This window comes from Poecilia reticulata, linkage group LG20, assembly GCF_000633615.1.
Source record: "Poecilia reticulata strain Guanapo linkage group LG20, Guppy_female_1.0+MT, whole genome shotgun sequence".
NCBI lineage: Eukaryota > Metazoa > Chordata > Actinopteri > Cyprinodontiformes > Poeciliidae > Poecilia > Poecilia reticulata.
In genome coordinates, this window is record NC_024350.1 from 25,252,869 (window position 1) to 25,266,176 (window position 13,308).

The 13,308-nt window shown below is 43.1% G+C and overlaps 1 protein-coding gene across 1 annotated transcript; it reads right to left on the minus strand.

Moving 5' to 3' along the window:
• Positions 1-334: 334 nt before the first annotated feature.
• LOC103456962 (tubulin beta-5 chain) lies at positions 335-6,442 on the minus strand. Its single transcript, XM_074186842.1, is given in 13 exon segments — positions 335-733; positions 3,171-3,426; positions 3,429-3,521; positions 3,524-3,760; positions 3,763-3,801; positions 3,804-3,882; positions 3,951-3,994; positions 3,997-4,098; positions 4,574-4,675; positions 4,853-4,963; positions 5,037-5,173; positions 5,268-5,544; positions 6,337-6,442. Coding segments are annotated over 11 exon segments (1,224 nt in total). The 5' UTR covers position 5,173; positions 5,268-5,544; positions 6,337-6,442; the 3' UTR covers positions 335-708.
• Between the last annotated feature and the right edge of the window lie 6,866 nt (positions 6,443-13,308).

Genomic DNA, 13,308 nt, shown 5'->3' on the forward strand with positions numbered 1-13,308 from the left:
AATAAAATTAAATAATAATAATAATAATAATAATAATAATAATAATAATAATAATAATAATAATAATAAACAGCTGACAGGGCAGAAATGAAACCAGCTGCTGTTCCTGAACCAACAATCCAAATATTTTATCTTTACAGTCAAACATGTTTCTGTAATTATAATGTATATAAATAAAAACATAAAGAATCAGAACCAGAGACTCTGAATCTGATATAAACAACATTTTATTACCTAAAGGTCAAAACATCTTTAGTTAAATGAACGTTTGATCATTTGAATCAGAAAATAAAATAAAAGCAGGTGAAGCTGCAGCAGGAGAAAAAGTTTGGTTTTCATCTTTATGTAAAATATTTATATTTATTTAACAGTTTGTGTTAAAGTTTGGATGTTATTTCAGTAAAAGTCCTTCATTAGTCTGAATCCTCCAGTTATTGATTCATCGATTCAGGATTAGTTGATCAATCGATTCAGGATTAGTTGATCAATCGATTCAGGATTAGTTGATCAATCGATTCAGGATTTCTCTGCAGATCAGGAGGAGAAGATGGGAACCAGTAGGTGGCGCTGCTGGTGGAGCTCAGTTAGTCGGACCCGGTCCCGGTCCCGGTGTCTGGACCGGATCAGCTGGTCTAACCGGGTTTTCATCCGGCCTGTTCATCGATCTGCTGCTCATGATGGATCCGATCCGATCGGCTCGGTTCCTCATCAAACATTTACTCCAGTTCTGGTTCTGGACGGGAAACGAGAAAGTTCTGCTGAAATCCGAGTTCAGTTCAGGAGAGAAAAACGTTTCAAATCTGAGCTGCAGATTAAATCTGCTGTCAAAAACGGATCTTTGGGTTTTTATGGGTTTAAACCAGGAACCTGAGATAAAATCACTGAAAAGGTCAAAGGTCAATCCGTCTGACTGGGAGGGAAACGAAGGAACCAACTGATTTATGTGTCGGATGAAACCAGAACCTCTGGAACCTTTTCTGGATCTTCGTCTCCAGAGGAAGAGGAGTGATGAAGGTGGAACCAGCAGCTCCCTCCTCTTCCTCACTGCAACCAATTATCTGAGCTCGTTAAGCTGCTGCTGCTCAGAACCAGAACCAGAACCAGAACCAGAACCAGAACCTCGTTACTTCAGCTGCTCCAGATTTACTGACTTCATGTTTATTTATGTTCAATAAGAGACAGAAACAAAGATTAAAATCCTTTTAATCCAGAAATGTTTCAAACTGAACATGATCCATGTTCAGAACCGGGTCTGGGTTCTGTTCAGGGTCTGGGCTCAGAACCGGGTCTGGGTTCAGAACCAGGTCTGGGCTCAGAACCGGGTCTGGGTTCTGTTCAGGGTCTGGGTTCAGAACCGGGTCTGGGTTCTGTCCAGGGTCTGGGCTCAGAACCGGGTCTGGGTTCAGAACCAGGTCTGGGTTCAGAACCGGGTCTGGGTTCTGTTCAGGGTCTCGGTTCAGAACCGGGTCTGCTTCAGAACAGAGTCTGGGTTCTGTTCAGGGTCTGGGTTCAGAACCGGGTCTGGGTTCTGTTCAGGGTCTCGGTTCAGAACCAGGTCTGGGCTCCGAACCAGGTCTGGGTTCAGAACCAAGTCTGGGTTCAGAACAGAGTCTGGGTTCAGAACCGGGTCTGGGCTCCTTCTGCATGATTCTGAGGTTCTGATGAGGTTCTATGAGGCCCAGTGGATTTAATAAAACCTGATTCTGTTCTGGTGTCTCATTTTCTTCAGACGCATTTTATTCACCAACGTTTCTGAATTTAGAATCTTTTTTTTAACAATAACAAATAATTCAGACCAAATTTTCTCGTTTTTACTGCTTTAAACCAGAATCACCAGAAATTAAACACTTTAAATGTGACCACGGTGTGAGAAATGAGTCCAGATGTTATAAAACTGTAATAAATAACTTTTCTGGTGATTTTCTAACTTTGATTCAGCTCCAAGATCCACCGGAACCGGATTTTTCCACCTGAGAGGAGAAGCGCTTGTGCTGCAGCTCCTCCTGGTGGCTGGTTGTTGAACTACATCACAATAAGTCAGAAAGGAGAAGAAAAAACTAAAACTTTTTTATTTAAGTTGATTTTCCTGGATAACTGAAGCAGAACTGAACTTTAATATCAGCTGAATCATCAGTTTCTGATCTGGATGAAAACTTTACAAAGTTTCTAGTTTTAGTTGGAGCAGAAAAACTTTATTTAATCTGCAGCTTTAACAGAAACGGTGATAAAAATAAAATCAGGTTTTAACTTTAAATATCTGAAGACAGAATCTCAGCCTGAATGTTTCCATGTAGCTTTCTGAGCCGTCGGGTTTGTAAAGATGAACTAGAGATGATTTACCTGAAACCTTTTGATGAATCAGCTGCAGAAACAAAGATCATTTTGTCTGACGCTGATAATCCTGAACACAAACAGAACCGCTGGGAAATAAACCGACTGCTGATGGAGCAGAACCTGAGGATCCATCGGATCAGAACCATTCAGCTCCACAAACCAGCAGAAAAGAGAAAAACTGGAAACAAGTTTCTGCTGCTTCTGTTTCATCATTACATTAAATATTGGACTTTTTGGATATTAATATAGAAATCTGCAGGAAATGTTGAAGTTTTATTCTTACAGGAAGTTTCTGAGGTATAAACTGACCTGATGGAGATTTTTAATAATCAGATGATAATTTGATCATTAAGAAGCTTTTAACTGTTGAGTTTGAGAGATGATTAAATTCACCACAGAAAAATAGTGTTACTTCTAAGCATATCAAAATAAAAACAATTAAGCTAAAACGTTTTAGCAGATTTAAAAAGAAAAACCAGGAAAGTTTGCAGCAGCTTTTGGCCTCCAGGCCAGCAGGTGGCGATGAAACGAATATTTTACACTCATGTCTGCAGAGAAACGAGCCGCTGAACCAACCGGTTTAAATGTTTTATTTCTTAATTTGCATTTAGAAAATAGTGTTTTTGTTTGAAGATACTGAAACATTTAATGAGTTAAAACATTTATTAGGATAAATCATGTTGGGATTCACTGAAATGAGTCTGAATTAAAGAACCGGATCATTTCTCAACCTTTGACCCGATAATTAAATCTGTTCAACAAAAATAAAGTTATTTCATTTTAACTCCAACAATCACATGGAAATATTTACTCTGGTTTTAATTTCCTGTTCTTACTCGATCGTCTCCTCTTCCTCCTCTTCCTCAAAGTTCTGGTCGTCCCGGGCCGAGGCCTCCTGGTTCTGCTGGTACTCGGTCACCATCTCGTCCACGCCTTCCCCGGTGAATCAGTGCAGGAAGGCCTTCCGGCGGAACATGGCCGAGAACTGATCCGAGATCCGCTTGAACAGTTCCTGGATGGCGGTGCTGTTTCCGATGAACGTGGCGGCCATCTTGAGGCCGCGCGGCGGGATGTCGCACACGGCCACCTTCAGTTGTTGGGGATCCACTCCACGAAGGAGCTGCTGTTCTTGTTCTGGACGTTCAGCATCTGCTCGTCCACCTCCTTCATGGACATCGGCCCGCGGTGAAGTAGCGGCCGTCGCGCGGGTCGCAGGCCGCCATCATGTTGCGGGCATCGAACATCTGCTGGGTGAGCTCCGGGACGGACAGGGCCCGGTACTGCCGGCTGCCCCGCGCCGTCAGCGGGGGGAAGGGAACCATGTTGACGGCCAGCTTCCGCAGGTCGGCGTTGAGCCGCCCGGGGAACCGCAGCGAGGTGGTGACGCCGCTCATGGTGGCCGACACCAGGTGGTTCAGGTCGCCTAGGTGGGCGTGGTCAGCTTCAGGGTCCGGAAGCAGATGTCATGCAGTAGGTCTGGTCCATGTTCTCCACCTGCTGGTGGACGGACAGCGTGGCGTTGTACGGCTCCACCACCGTGTCCGAAACCTGGGAGTCACAGAGGAGACGGGAACTGACGGTTCTGAACTTTCACCTGGACGGACGGACGGACGGACCGGTTCCTTAGGAGACGGCATGACGCTGAAGCTGTTCATGATGGGTCCGGGTATTCCTCCCGGATCTTACTGATCAGCAGGGTTCCCGTTCCAGAACCGGTTCCGCCTCCCAGAGAGTGGGTCAGCTGGAAGCCCTGCAGGGAAAAACCATCTGAAATGGATCAACTGAGACGGTAGAGAACCGGTTCCCCCTTACTGGACCTGCAGACTAAACATCAGAACCAAAGATGGACCCAAAACTACAGCAGCTCTGCTGTTAGAACCAGAACTCAGTGATTTAAAGTCAAACAGAAGTTTATGAACCTGATGGCTTATTTATAAAAACAAAAGTTTTACTTCAGTTTCTGCCTTTTGGACCCAAATGAAACAGAAAAACCATCCAGAGTTTCGTCCTCTGGGTTTTTACAGAATCTGAAGTTTTCCATCGATGTTGGTGACGTTTCATGTGAAGGAAGCAGAGCTGGATGGATTCTTCTTCCAACTAACGGTTATAAATAAACTTATTCAAACATTTATTTTCACATTTCCAGCTTAAATTTATTCTCAATATTTACGATCAGATTTGATGAAAGAAGTTCTGATGATTATTAGATTTTATTTCTGACCATTTTAAGCTCTTCCAGAGTTGAAAGCTGAATTTCTCACTACGTCCAGAACCGAGTCCAGAAGCTCCGCCCCCTCCGTGTAGTGACCTTTGGCCCAGTTGTTCCCAGCGCCTGTTTGACCTGCAGACAGCAGGAGGTCAGCAGGAAACTGGAGCAGATCCAGGGTCAGAGGTCAGCTTTCAGAGTGCCGGTCCAGGTCCAGGTCCAGGTCCAGGTCCCGGTCCAGGTCCAGGTCCAGGTCCCGGTCCCGGTCCAGGTCCAGGTCCAGGTCCCGGTCCTGACCCAGACCTGTCTTACCAAAGATGAAGTTGTCGGGTCTGAAGAGCCGGCCGAAGGCTCCGGAGCGAACGCTGTCCATGGTTCCTGGTTCCAGGTCCACCAGAACGGATCGGGGGACGTATTTATGTGCTGCACAGACAGATCAGAGTCCAGCTTCATCCAGAACCTGCAGACAGAACCCGGCTGGTTCTGCAGAACTTACAGGACGCCTGGTTGTAGTAAACATTGATCCTGTCCAGCTGCAGCGCCGAGTCGCCCACGAAGCTTCCTGCTGCATCGACGCCGTGCTCATCGCTGATCTCCTCCCAGAACTGAAACCGATCCGACTGATCCATCATCCTGGACAGAACCGGTACCAGATTTAAACCGGTACCAGGAGTTAAACCGGTACCAGATTTAAACTGGTACCAGATTTAACCTGGCCGCTTCCTACCGACTCCTGAGTCCAGAACCGACCCGACAGCAGATCTTTGCTTCATCGTTTATCGATCGTTCTGATTCATGTCGGGTTCAGCAGCCAAAGCTGGAACCGAATCGTTGTTTTTCTGCTCCCCATCAGGAGGAACCGGGTCTGGTGGACCAAGATGGTGAACATCAGACGGACTAGAGCACCGGACCGGACCGGAGAACCCGTGACCGGGTCCAGAGGCCTGCTGAGCTCCAGGACATCTTGATGCCTGAACTAAAAGCGTTTATTGATGTTCAACCGTCTGAAGAGTTCAAGAGAAACTTGGGTTGGAATTAAATGAACTCATGGGAAAAACTGTTCATAACAAGTCATTCTTTACTTAAATACATTCCTCTGACTGGCCCTGCCAGCATGCCTAGGTGGGCCCCATGTGGGGAAAAGGAGGGCAGACCAGATGGGTCCCACATGGGTTTGTCCATGTAGGCTGAGGCCCTACATGGACAAACCCATGTGGGACCCATATATCAGCCCTTCTTTCCCCCACATGGGGCCCACCTAGGCATGCTGGCAGGGTGGGTCCCCCCTGACTGGGCCCCCTGACCATCTCAGTCCTTCAGAGCAGATAAAAAACCTCAAACTGAATAACATCCTATAATATTATTTTCACATTTTAATGGTTAAAAACCACAAAAACAAATTTACTTTTAGATTTAATAAAATAAAATCCAGTTTATTTACAGTTTGCATATTCAGTATTAACAGATAAAAGAAGTATTAGTGTTTAAAACTTTACATTTTCAGCTGAATCATTTAAATTCTTAGTTTTAATTAATATTTAAGATAGAAAAATATATTTGAATCATTTAGTCTTATTGTTTTATTTGCTTACTGTTGTAGTTTAAGTTAGTAAAGTTTCAAATGTTCCGGGTTTCTGCAGAGAACAGATGGACTCATCGGAACCAGGTGAGTTGGAGACCCGAACCCAGCAGAACTCAGTCAGAGTTACGATATTAATTATTGATTTTATTAGCAATAAACTTGGAATCATGAAAACTAATAAAACCCTAAAATGTAACTTAAATCGGGTCCAAACCTTGGTTCCGATCTGGTTCCCGCCTGGATGTGAACGATGTCCCTCATTATTCTGCTTTTCCTCGCTCTGTGAAGCTCCGGGCGCGCGCACCTTTATGTCCTCCTCGCGCCGCTATGCGCGTTCACGAGGCCGCGACCTGTGGAGGCGCGTGCGGGGGAGGGGAGCGGGGATCCACTGGATTCAGTCCGACAGACCAGCTGGTCCCCGAAAAGCCCAAACAGCGGAGTAACTAGTTACTTACTGTAAAAAGTCAACATTTAGGAGAAATTTTACTAAATTTGTTACATTAATTTACTTCAGTGATATTTTCATCAGGGCCGCAGAGGCCATAAAGGGGGAGGGGCTAAAAACAAAAGGGCCCAGCGAACCGCATTGTAGGACAGAATATTAATGTTAATGGTCCTCGTATTGTGGTCGCATGTTCGATTCCCGGCCTGGTGACATTTACTGCTTTCTTCTCTCTCATTGTCCTCTTTCCTGTTGAGCTACTTTCAAATAAGCCAAGAGCTGAAATTAAATTAAACCTTAAAAAATGAGGGAACCTCACCTACGCTGTCTAGCTGAATAATCTCACATTGATTTTGAGTTAATTGGTCACATGACCCATAATCAATCAATCATTAAATCAATCATCTTCCCCTGGTCCCAGTCGGGTTTAGGGGTCAGCAGAGGCCCAGACTTCCCTCTTCCAGCTCCTCCAGGAATCCCAAGGCGTTCCCAGGCCATAGAGAGACATAGTCCTTCCAGGTGTCCTGGGTCTCCCTGTGGGCCTCCTCCAGGTAGGAGGTGCCCATAAGACCTCACTAGGGAGGCGTCATAATCTGATGCCTGACCTCCTCAGCTGGCTCCTCTCCAAGTGAAAAATCAGCAGCTTTACTCTGAGTCCCTCCTGGATGACTGAGCTCCTCATCCCATCACTAACGGAGCCCAGACACCTTATGGACAAAATTCATTTTGGCCGTTTGTGTTTGTGATCTTGTTCTTTCAGTGAAGACCCTTAAACCTATGCAGTGGCTAGGGACGTAGATCGACTGGCAAATCGAGACCTTCCTGTTTGATCCAGCTGTCTCTTCACCACCACAGACTGGTCCCACTTTACTGCAGACGCTGCGCCAATCCGTCTATTGATCTCCTGTTCCATTTTCCCTCTTTCTTAATGTTAGAGACTTTGTATTTTCCTCCATCACTTTTAGCCTCTTTCCTCTGCCTCACATGCTGCAGCTTACATAACCATGTTTATATACTGGCAGTCATATGTAAACAGACTGAAACTGATTAGAGTTTATGGAGGGTCCAGATTGCAGAGATGAATAAAAAGCTAAACTTGCTACAATCTTTGCCTCACTTGGCTTCTGGTCACTTGACCCCAGAGCTGGACGGTGAATGTGACCTGAGAAGCCTGATGTTCCATTTGGATGATATGTATGGATTGTGAAATGTGATCATCTTTTAGCATTAAAGCTCATTTTTATATCTAACCAAATCTCATTATTTCTCAATCTACAATGAGTGGTTCTGGTCGGGTCCTGAAACTGGTTAACGGACCTGGGTGGTGAACAGAGACAGAAATGAATGAACTCCAACAATGAACAAGATGCTAAGATGCTGAAACTCCACTTGGGTCAGGACAATCCTCCCTGACCCGAATAAGGCCCTCGACCCGTTTCCAGCTCAAATGGATCTGGAGGTTCTGATCCTCCTCCTTCACACTCGGCTGCCTCCTGCTCCAGTAAAGGAAACTTCCAGAAAACTGTAAAACAGCTGAAACACTGAGCTCCTTTAAATCTCGACCTGTTTAGATTTGAAACGTGATCAACTATGAATTTAATGATAGCTGTTGACTAAATGTTTGATTGTTGATTCAACATCAATCGTTTCATGACCGTTCTTCTGTTTCTGAATCAAAGTTCAGGGAAACGAATCAGTGAAGAAACTAAAAGCATCAAAGGATTTTAATCTGACAGAAAAAGTTTCTCTAATTTAGTTTTTATTCATTTCAGTTTCTCTGATATGGTTTCCACCCTGAATTGTTTCCTAAATCAGCTTTTTGGAAACATCCAGGGATCCTCTCTCTCTCTCCCTCCTCTGGGTGAAACATGGCGGTGGCAGCATCATGCTGTGGGACAGGAAGCTGGTCAGACGGAGCTAAATCAGGACAATCCTGGAGGAAATCCTGCTGAGCAGCTGAGGCTGAGGTCAAAGGTCACCTTCCAGCAGGTCAACCACCCTGAACATCCAGCCAGAGATTACAGGATGGCCTAGTCAAAGTCAAAGGTCAAATCCTGCAGGTTAAAGTCTGAACCTCCATCAGAATCCAGTTTTTCTATCTGAGATGTTTGGCAGGAAGGGTTCCCCGTAGGACATGAAGCCTTAAAGCTGATCTGCTTCATTAAACATCATTTTAATGAAACACTTTATGAATATTTATAATTATTTTCACATTTTCTAAGTGCTGTAAAATATTCGCACCCCAGCAGATCCAAAGGGACCAACTCGGTTCTTCACATGGACCCAACCAGGTTCTCATGTTTCTGATTGTTCCTCCAGAGTTCTGATGGAAACGTTCGGCCCAAACAGCTGGTCGGAACCGGAGATCCGGTCCAAACTGAAATGATTTTAATAACAGCGACTGAACCTGATCTCAGTAAAACCTTCATGACTTTTAGAAACAAACCAACTGAAAGTTGATCAGAATTATGGAAACATTTATTTTCAGGATAATAAAAGTGTAAAAACTTTAATCTGCAGACTTTATGAAACATCAGTCCTCAGTCAGGTTTAGCTCTGGGCTTTGACTAGGACACTCCACTGGTGTGATGTGACTCCAGTTCTTCCATCCTGCAGATGAAGTGGTGAATAAAGTCCAGCTGGGATTTAATCCGAGTCTGATGAGGATTAAACTCAGATTATTATAATTCCATAAACTGTGTTGTGTTGTTTCAACATCCTGGATGGATCAGGAAGTCCTGCTGACGTCTCAACCAATGAGATCGTTTGATGCTGGTTGCCATGGAAACGGCAACCAGCATCAAACGATGGCGCCTCCTGCTGGAGGAAACCTCTAACTGGACTCTGCTCCACGTCTCCAAGCAGATCAGGAACCAGACGAGGTTCTTTTGGGTCTCACGAAATAAAACCTTTTATTTTGAAAAGTCAGAATAGCTCAAGCTTGACCTTTGACCTGGAGAGACAGAAAAGGAAGGCAAACAGCAAAGTTCAGGGTTTTAACAGGAAAGTTTGTTGTTTGATAGAACAGGAACCAGGAACTCAGCTCCATGTGACCTGGTTCTGACCCAGTTCTGACCCGGTTCCAGCAGCCAGCTGCTCTCTGAACTGATTCCCATCATGTCTGTGCGTTTGGCTCTCTGGACTAAAGCAGGAACATGAACCCAAACGGATCAGATGTTCTGATGAACCCGTCCAACAACACCAACTGTTTCTATTCACAGAATAAATGAGAAATTTGACATTTTTAAAATACATTTTATTCATGGAAATGAAACAAAACCAGAAAAAAAACCTAAAAAATTATTGTTAAAACATTTTGGATGAAGGAACTTTTTTGTTTTTGTTGAAATTTGTTTCTTTAACAAAATTAAATGAAACTTTTGCATCACATGATCAACAACAGGAAGTTACTACTGCAAAAACCACAGACGACAGGAAGCAGTGGGAGGATGATGGAGCTGCGTGTTAATGATTCATCATGTGAACAAATTTATTCACATGTGACTTAAATGTTTCTTATTTAATGGAAACACTGTAATTATGAAAATGTTTCTTCTACATTATCAGAATATTAAAGTTTTTATCTCATTGTAACAAACAGCTACTGTCAGTCTCTGGAAACAAGATGGCCGCCTTCAGTTCACATGTTGGAGGAACCAGAACCAGAACCAGAACCAAACCCTCAGCGCTGAACATGGTGTGTGACGTCATCCAGCTTCCTGTTGGGGGCGGAGCTTAGCAGCAGAACCAGAACCAGCTAACTGAGCTAGCAGAACCAGAACCAGCTGGTTCTGCTCTGCTGCACCAATGAGGAGCTGAGAGCTGAGAAAAGATGGCGTCTGATTGGATGAAGGAGCAGCACAGCTGGATGATCTACTTCCTGTTTGCTTCTCAGAGGAAGTGATGTCACTGACGTGATTTCAAGAATTTTAAAAATTTGAATTTATTTCATATTTTTGGATGAAAATGAATCAGAAAAAATATCAACTTTAAATTTGAGCAAAACTGAGTTTGAATTTGATCTTTATTGACACAAAGAGACAAAACAATATCAGACACAAAAACAGGATATAAAACCATTCAGGTCAAAGGTCATCAGGATCCAGTCAGAGTCTCTTTAGACTCAAACTGCTGCAGCTTCAGAGGATCAGCAGGAAACAGAGACGATTCTCTTCTTTACAGAGATCAGATCCTGCAGAGAGAAGAAAGAATCAGAGATCAGATCAGTGAGTTTCCAGCTTCTCTCCAGCAGCAGCAGTCAGTGACGCAGCACATCCAGTAGAAAGAGCAGCAGGGCCTTCAGTCGTGTTCAGAGATTCTTACTGGGAACATTGGAGCTTTGATTTGATCCCAACTGGTTTAGTTCAACATGCTGACAGCAGCTGGACTCACTGATAACATTTACTTACTTTACAGTCTTTACAAAACGTTTCAGCTGCTGAACGTCTGAATCCTTCAGGTCGTTGAGTCCCAGGTCCAGTTCAGTCAGATGTTGGTTGGACTTCAGAGCTGAGGCCAGAGAAGAACAGCTGATCTTTGACAACCTGCACCACCTCAATCTGAATAAAGAATAAAAGATGTGAGCTGAAGCAACAGGATGCAGGTTAACCAGTTAACCAGTAAAGAGTCTCATGAATATTAATACCAACATTAATTTTCTGCTGCTTCAGTAAAACCTGCTGACTTCAGCTCTGAAACTCTGTCAGCTCCATCAATACAAACTCAGCTTCTGCAGAAAATCAGTCAAGATTCACACAAACTAACAATCAGCTGATGGAGATTAAAGCAGAGAAACTAAACTATTTAATTCATAACTATTAATAACTATTGAATCAGCCATAAACACAGGAAGTCAGGGAGAAAATTTAATGTCCAAGTGACTGTAGGACCAGAACCAGGTACTGGTTAACTAACACGGTTAACTAAGTGAAGCTTTACAGATGAACAGAAAAATCATCTCATCTCATCCTGGTCTCAACAAACGGAGGCGGAGCTCCTGCAGCTGGTAGACAGTCTGATGTCACATCCTGTCATGAACACAAAGGTCAGAGTTCATCTGTTGACCTGACTGGATACATAAAGACTGTGGACATGTTTTAGACGTGAGCCTGACTCATTATGATGACTCTGAATGTAACGTCACATTAGAACCTCAGGTTCACTTAGAAAGTCACTTTTTATCGGTACAATAAGAAAACCTGGACTGATGTTGRCAGCAGATAGTAAAACTGCTGTTAAATTAGATTTAACAAAGATTTACTTCATCTTTTAATATCTGATTATTGGATTCATCGTGACAATAATCAATAATTACTAGAATATGTGTTAACAGGTCAGGCTGACTTAGTGAAACACATTAAAAATGATAAACTATGAAGCCAAACAGCCCAGAGTCCTGACAAGGAGGGGATTTCTACACACTGGGGTCCGAATGCCGCCTGGTTCTGGTTCTGACCTCAGATCAGCCGGTCCAAATCAGAGACTCGATTAATCTGTGGATCCAAGTCCAGGAACAAACTCAGGAAACGTTTATTACAACTGAAGATCTGAACTTTGATTTTCAGCTGAATTCCATCAAATTATTCACAGAATATAAACTGAACTGTTACAAAGTGAATCTGCAGAAAAACTGATTTCATGAAGGTTTTAAGGTGAACTGGTTCAGTTTCTGGTTGAACATTTAAAACCTGCTGATTCTGACTGTCTGAAATGTTGCAAACAATAACATCATAGAGCTGCTAACAGCAGGGAAGCTAAAGCTAACTAAACATGGAGGCTGACCTGGAGTCAGTCAGAGTCACTGCAGAGCAAAGAGGAGATTTTAGAGATTTGATGAGGAGAAGAAGATCAGCTGATCACTGATGTCACAGGATTAAGGAATCAGGGATGATTTATCATTATAAAGAGATYAGAAACATTAAAATCACTGATCAGTGTTTTTATTTCTTCATCTGTAGCAGCAGATTATTTATAAAACACAGAAACTTTAACTGGACCAAACCATAGAAGAAGAAAGCAGACTTTACCATGAAGATCCTCAGAGTGGATCAGTAGAATATCAGCTTCTGTCTGCAGTTTAGTGGCAACACAACTTTCACATCACAAACATCAGATCCAGAACAAAACATGGTTTCTTACCTTAATGTTTGTATTCTGCATTCAGGATCCTGTAGTAAACCACAGAGCTCCTTCACTCCAGAATCTTCCAGGTTGTTCCAGCCCAGGTCCAGTTGAATCAGATGTTGGTTGGACTTCAGAGCTGAGGCCAGAGAAGAACAGCTGATCTCTGACAACCTGCATCTCTCCAATCTGAATAAAGAATAAAAGATGTGAGCTGAAGCAACAGGATGCAGGTTAACCAGTTAAAGAGTCTCATGAATATTAATACCAACATTAATATTCTGCTGCTTCAGTTGGAGGATCTTTGTAAAAATAATTCCAGGTCTGATCATCAATCATAGATTATAGATTATAGATTTGTTCCTGACAAGACAGGAGGTTTGAAATGGCAACAATTAAATAAAGATAAAATTAAATACATTTAAATCTCCCATTAATTCAATAAAAGTATCGTAAAATTACTAAAACACTTAAAAATACCACTAAGCTCTTTATGTAAACTTTATTGCTATAGTGCCTTTCAGACATAAAAACCACAAAGTGTTTTACTAAAAGGAAACAAAAGAATCTAAATGAATGAACCAAATGAACCAGCAGCCACTGATGGAGGGTTAACTAGGACGG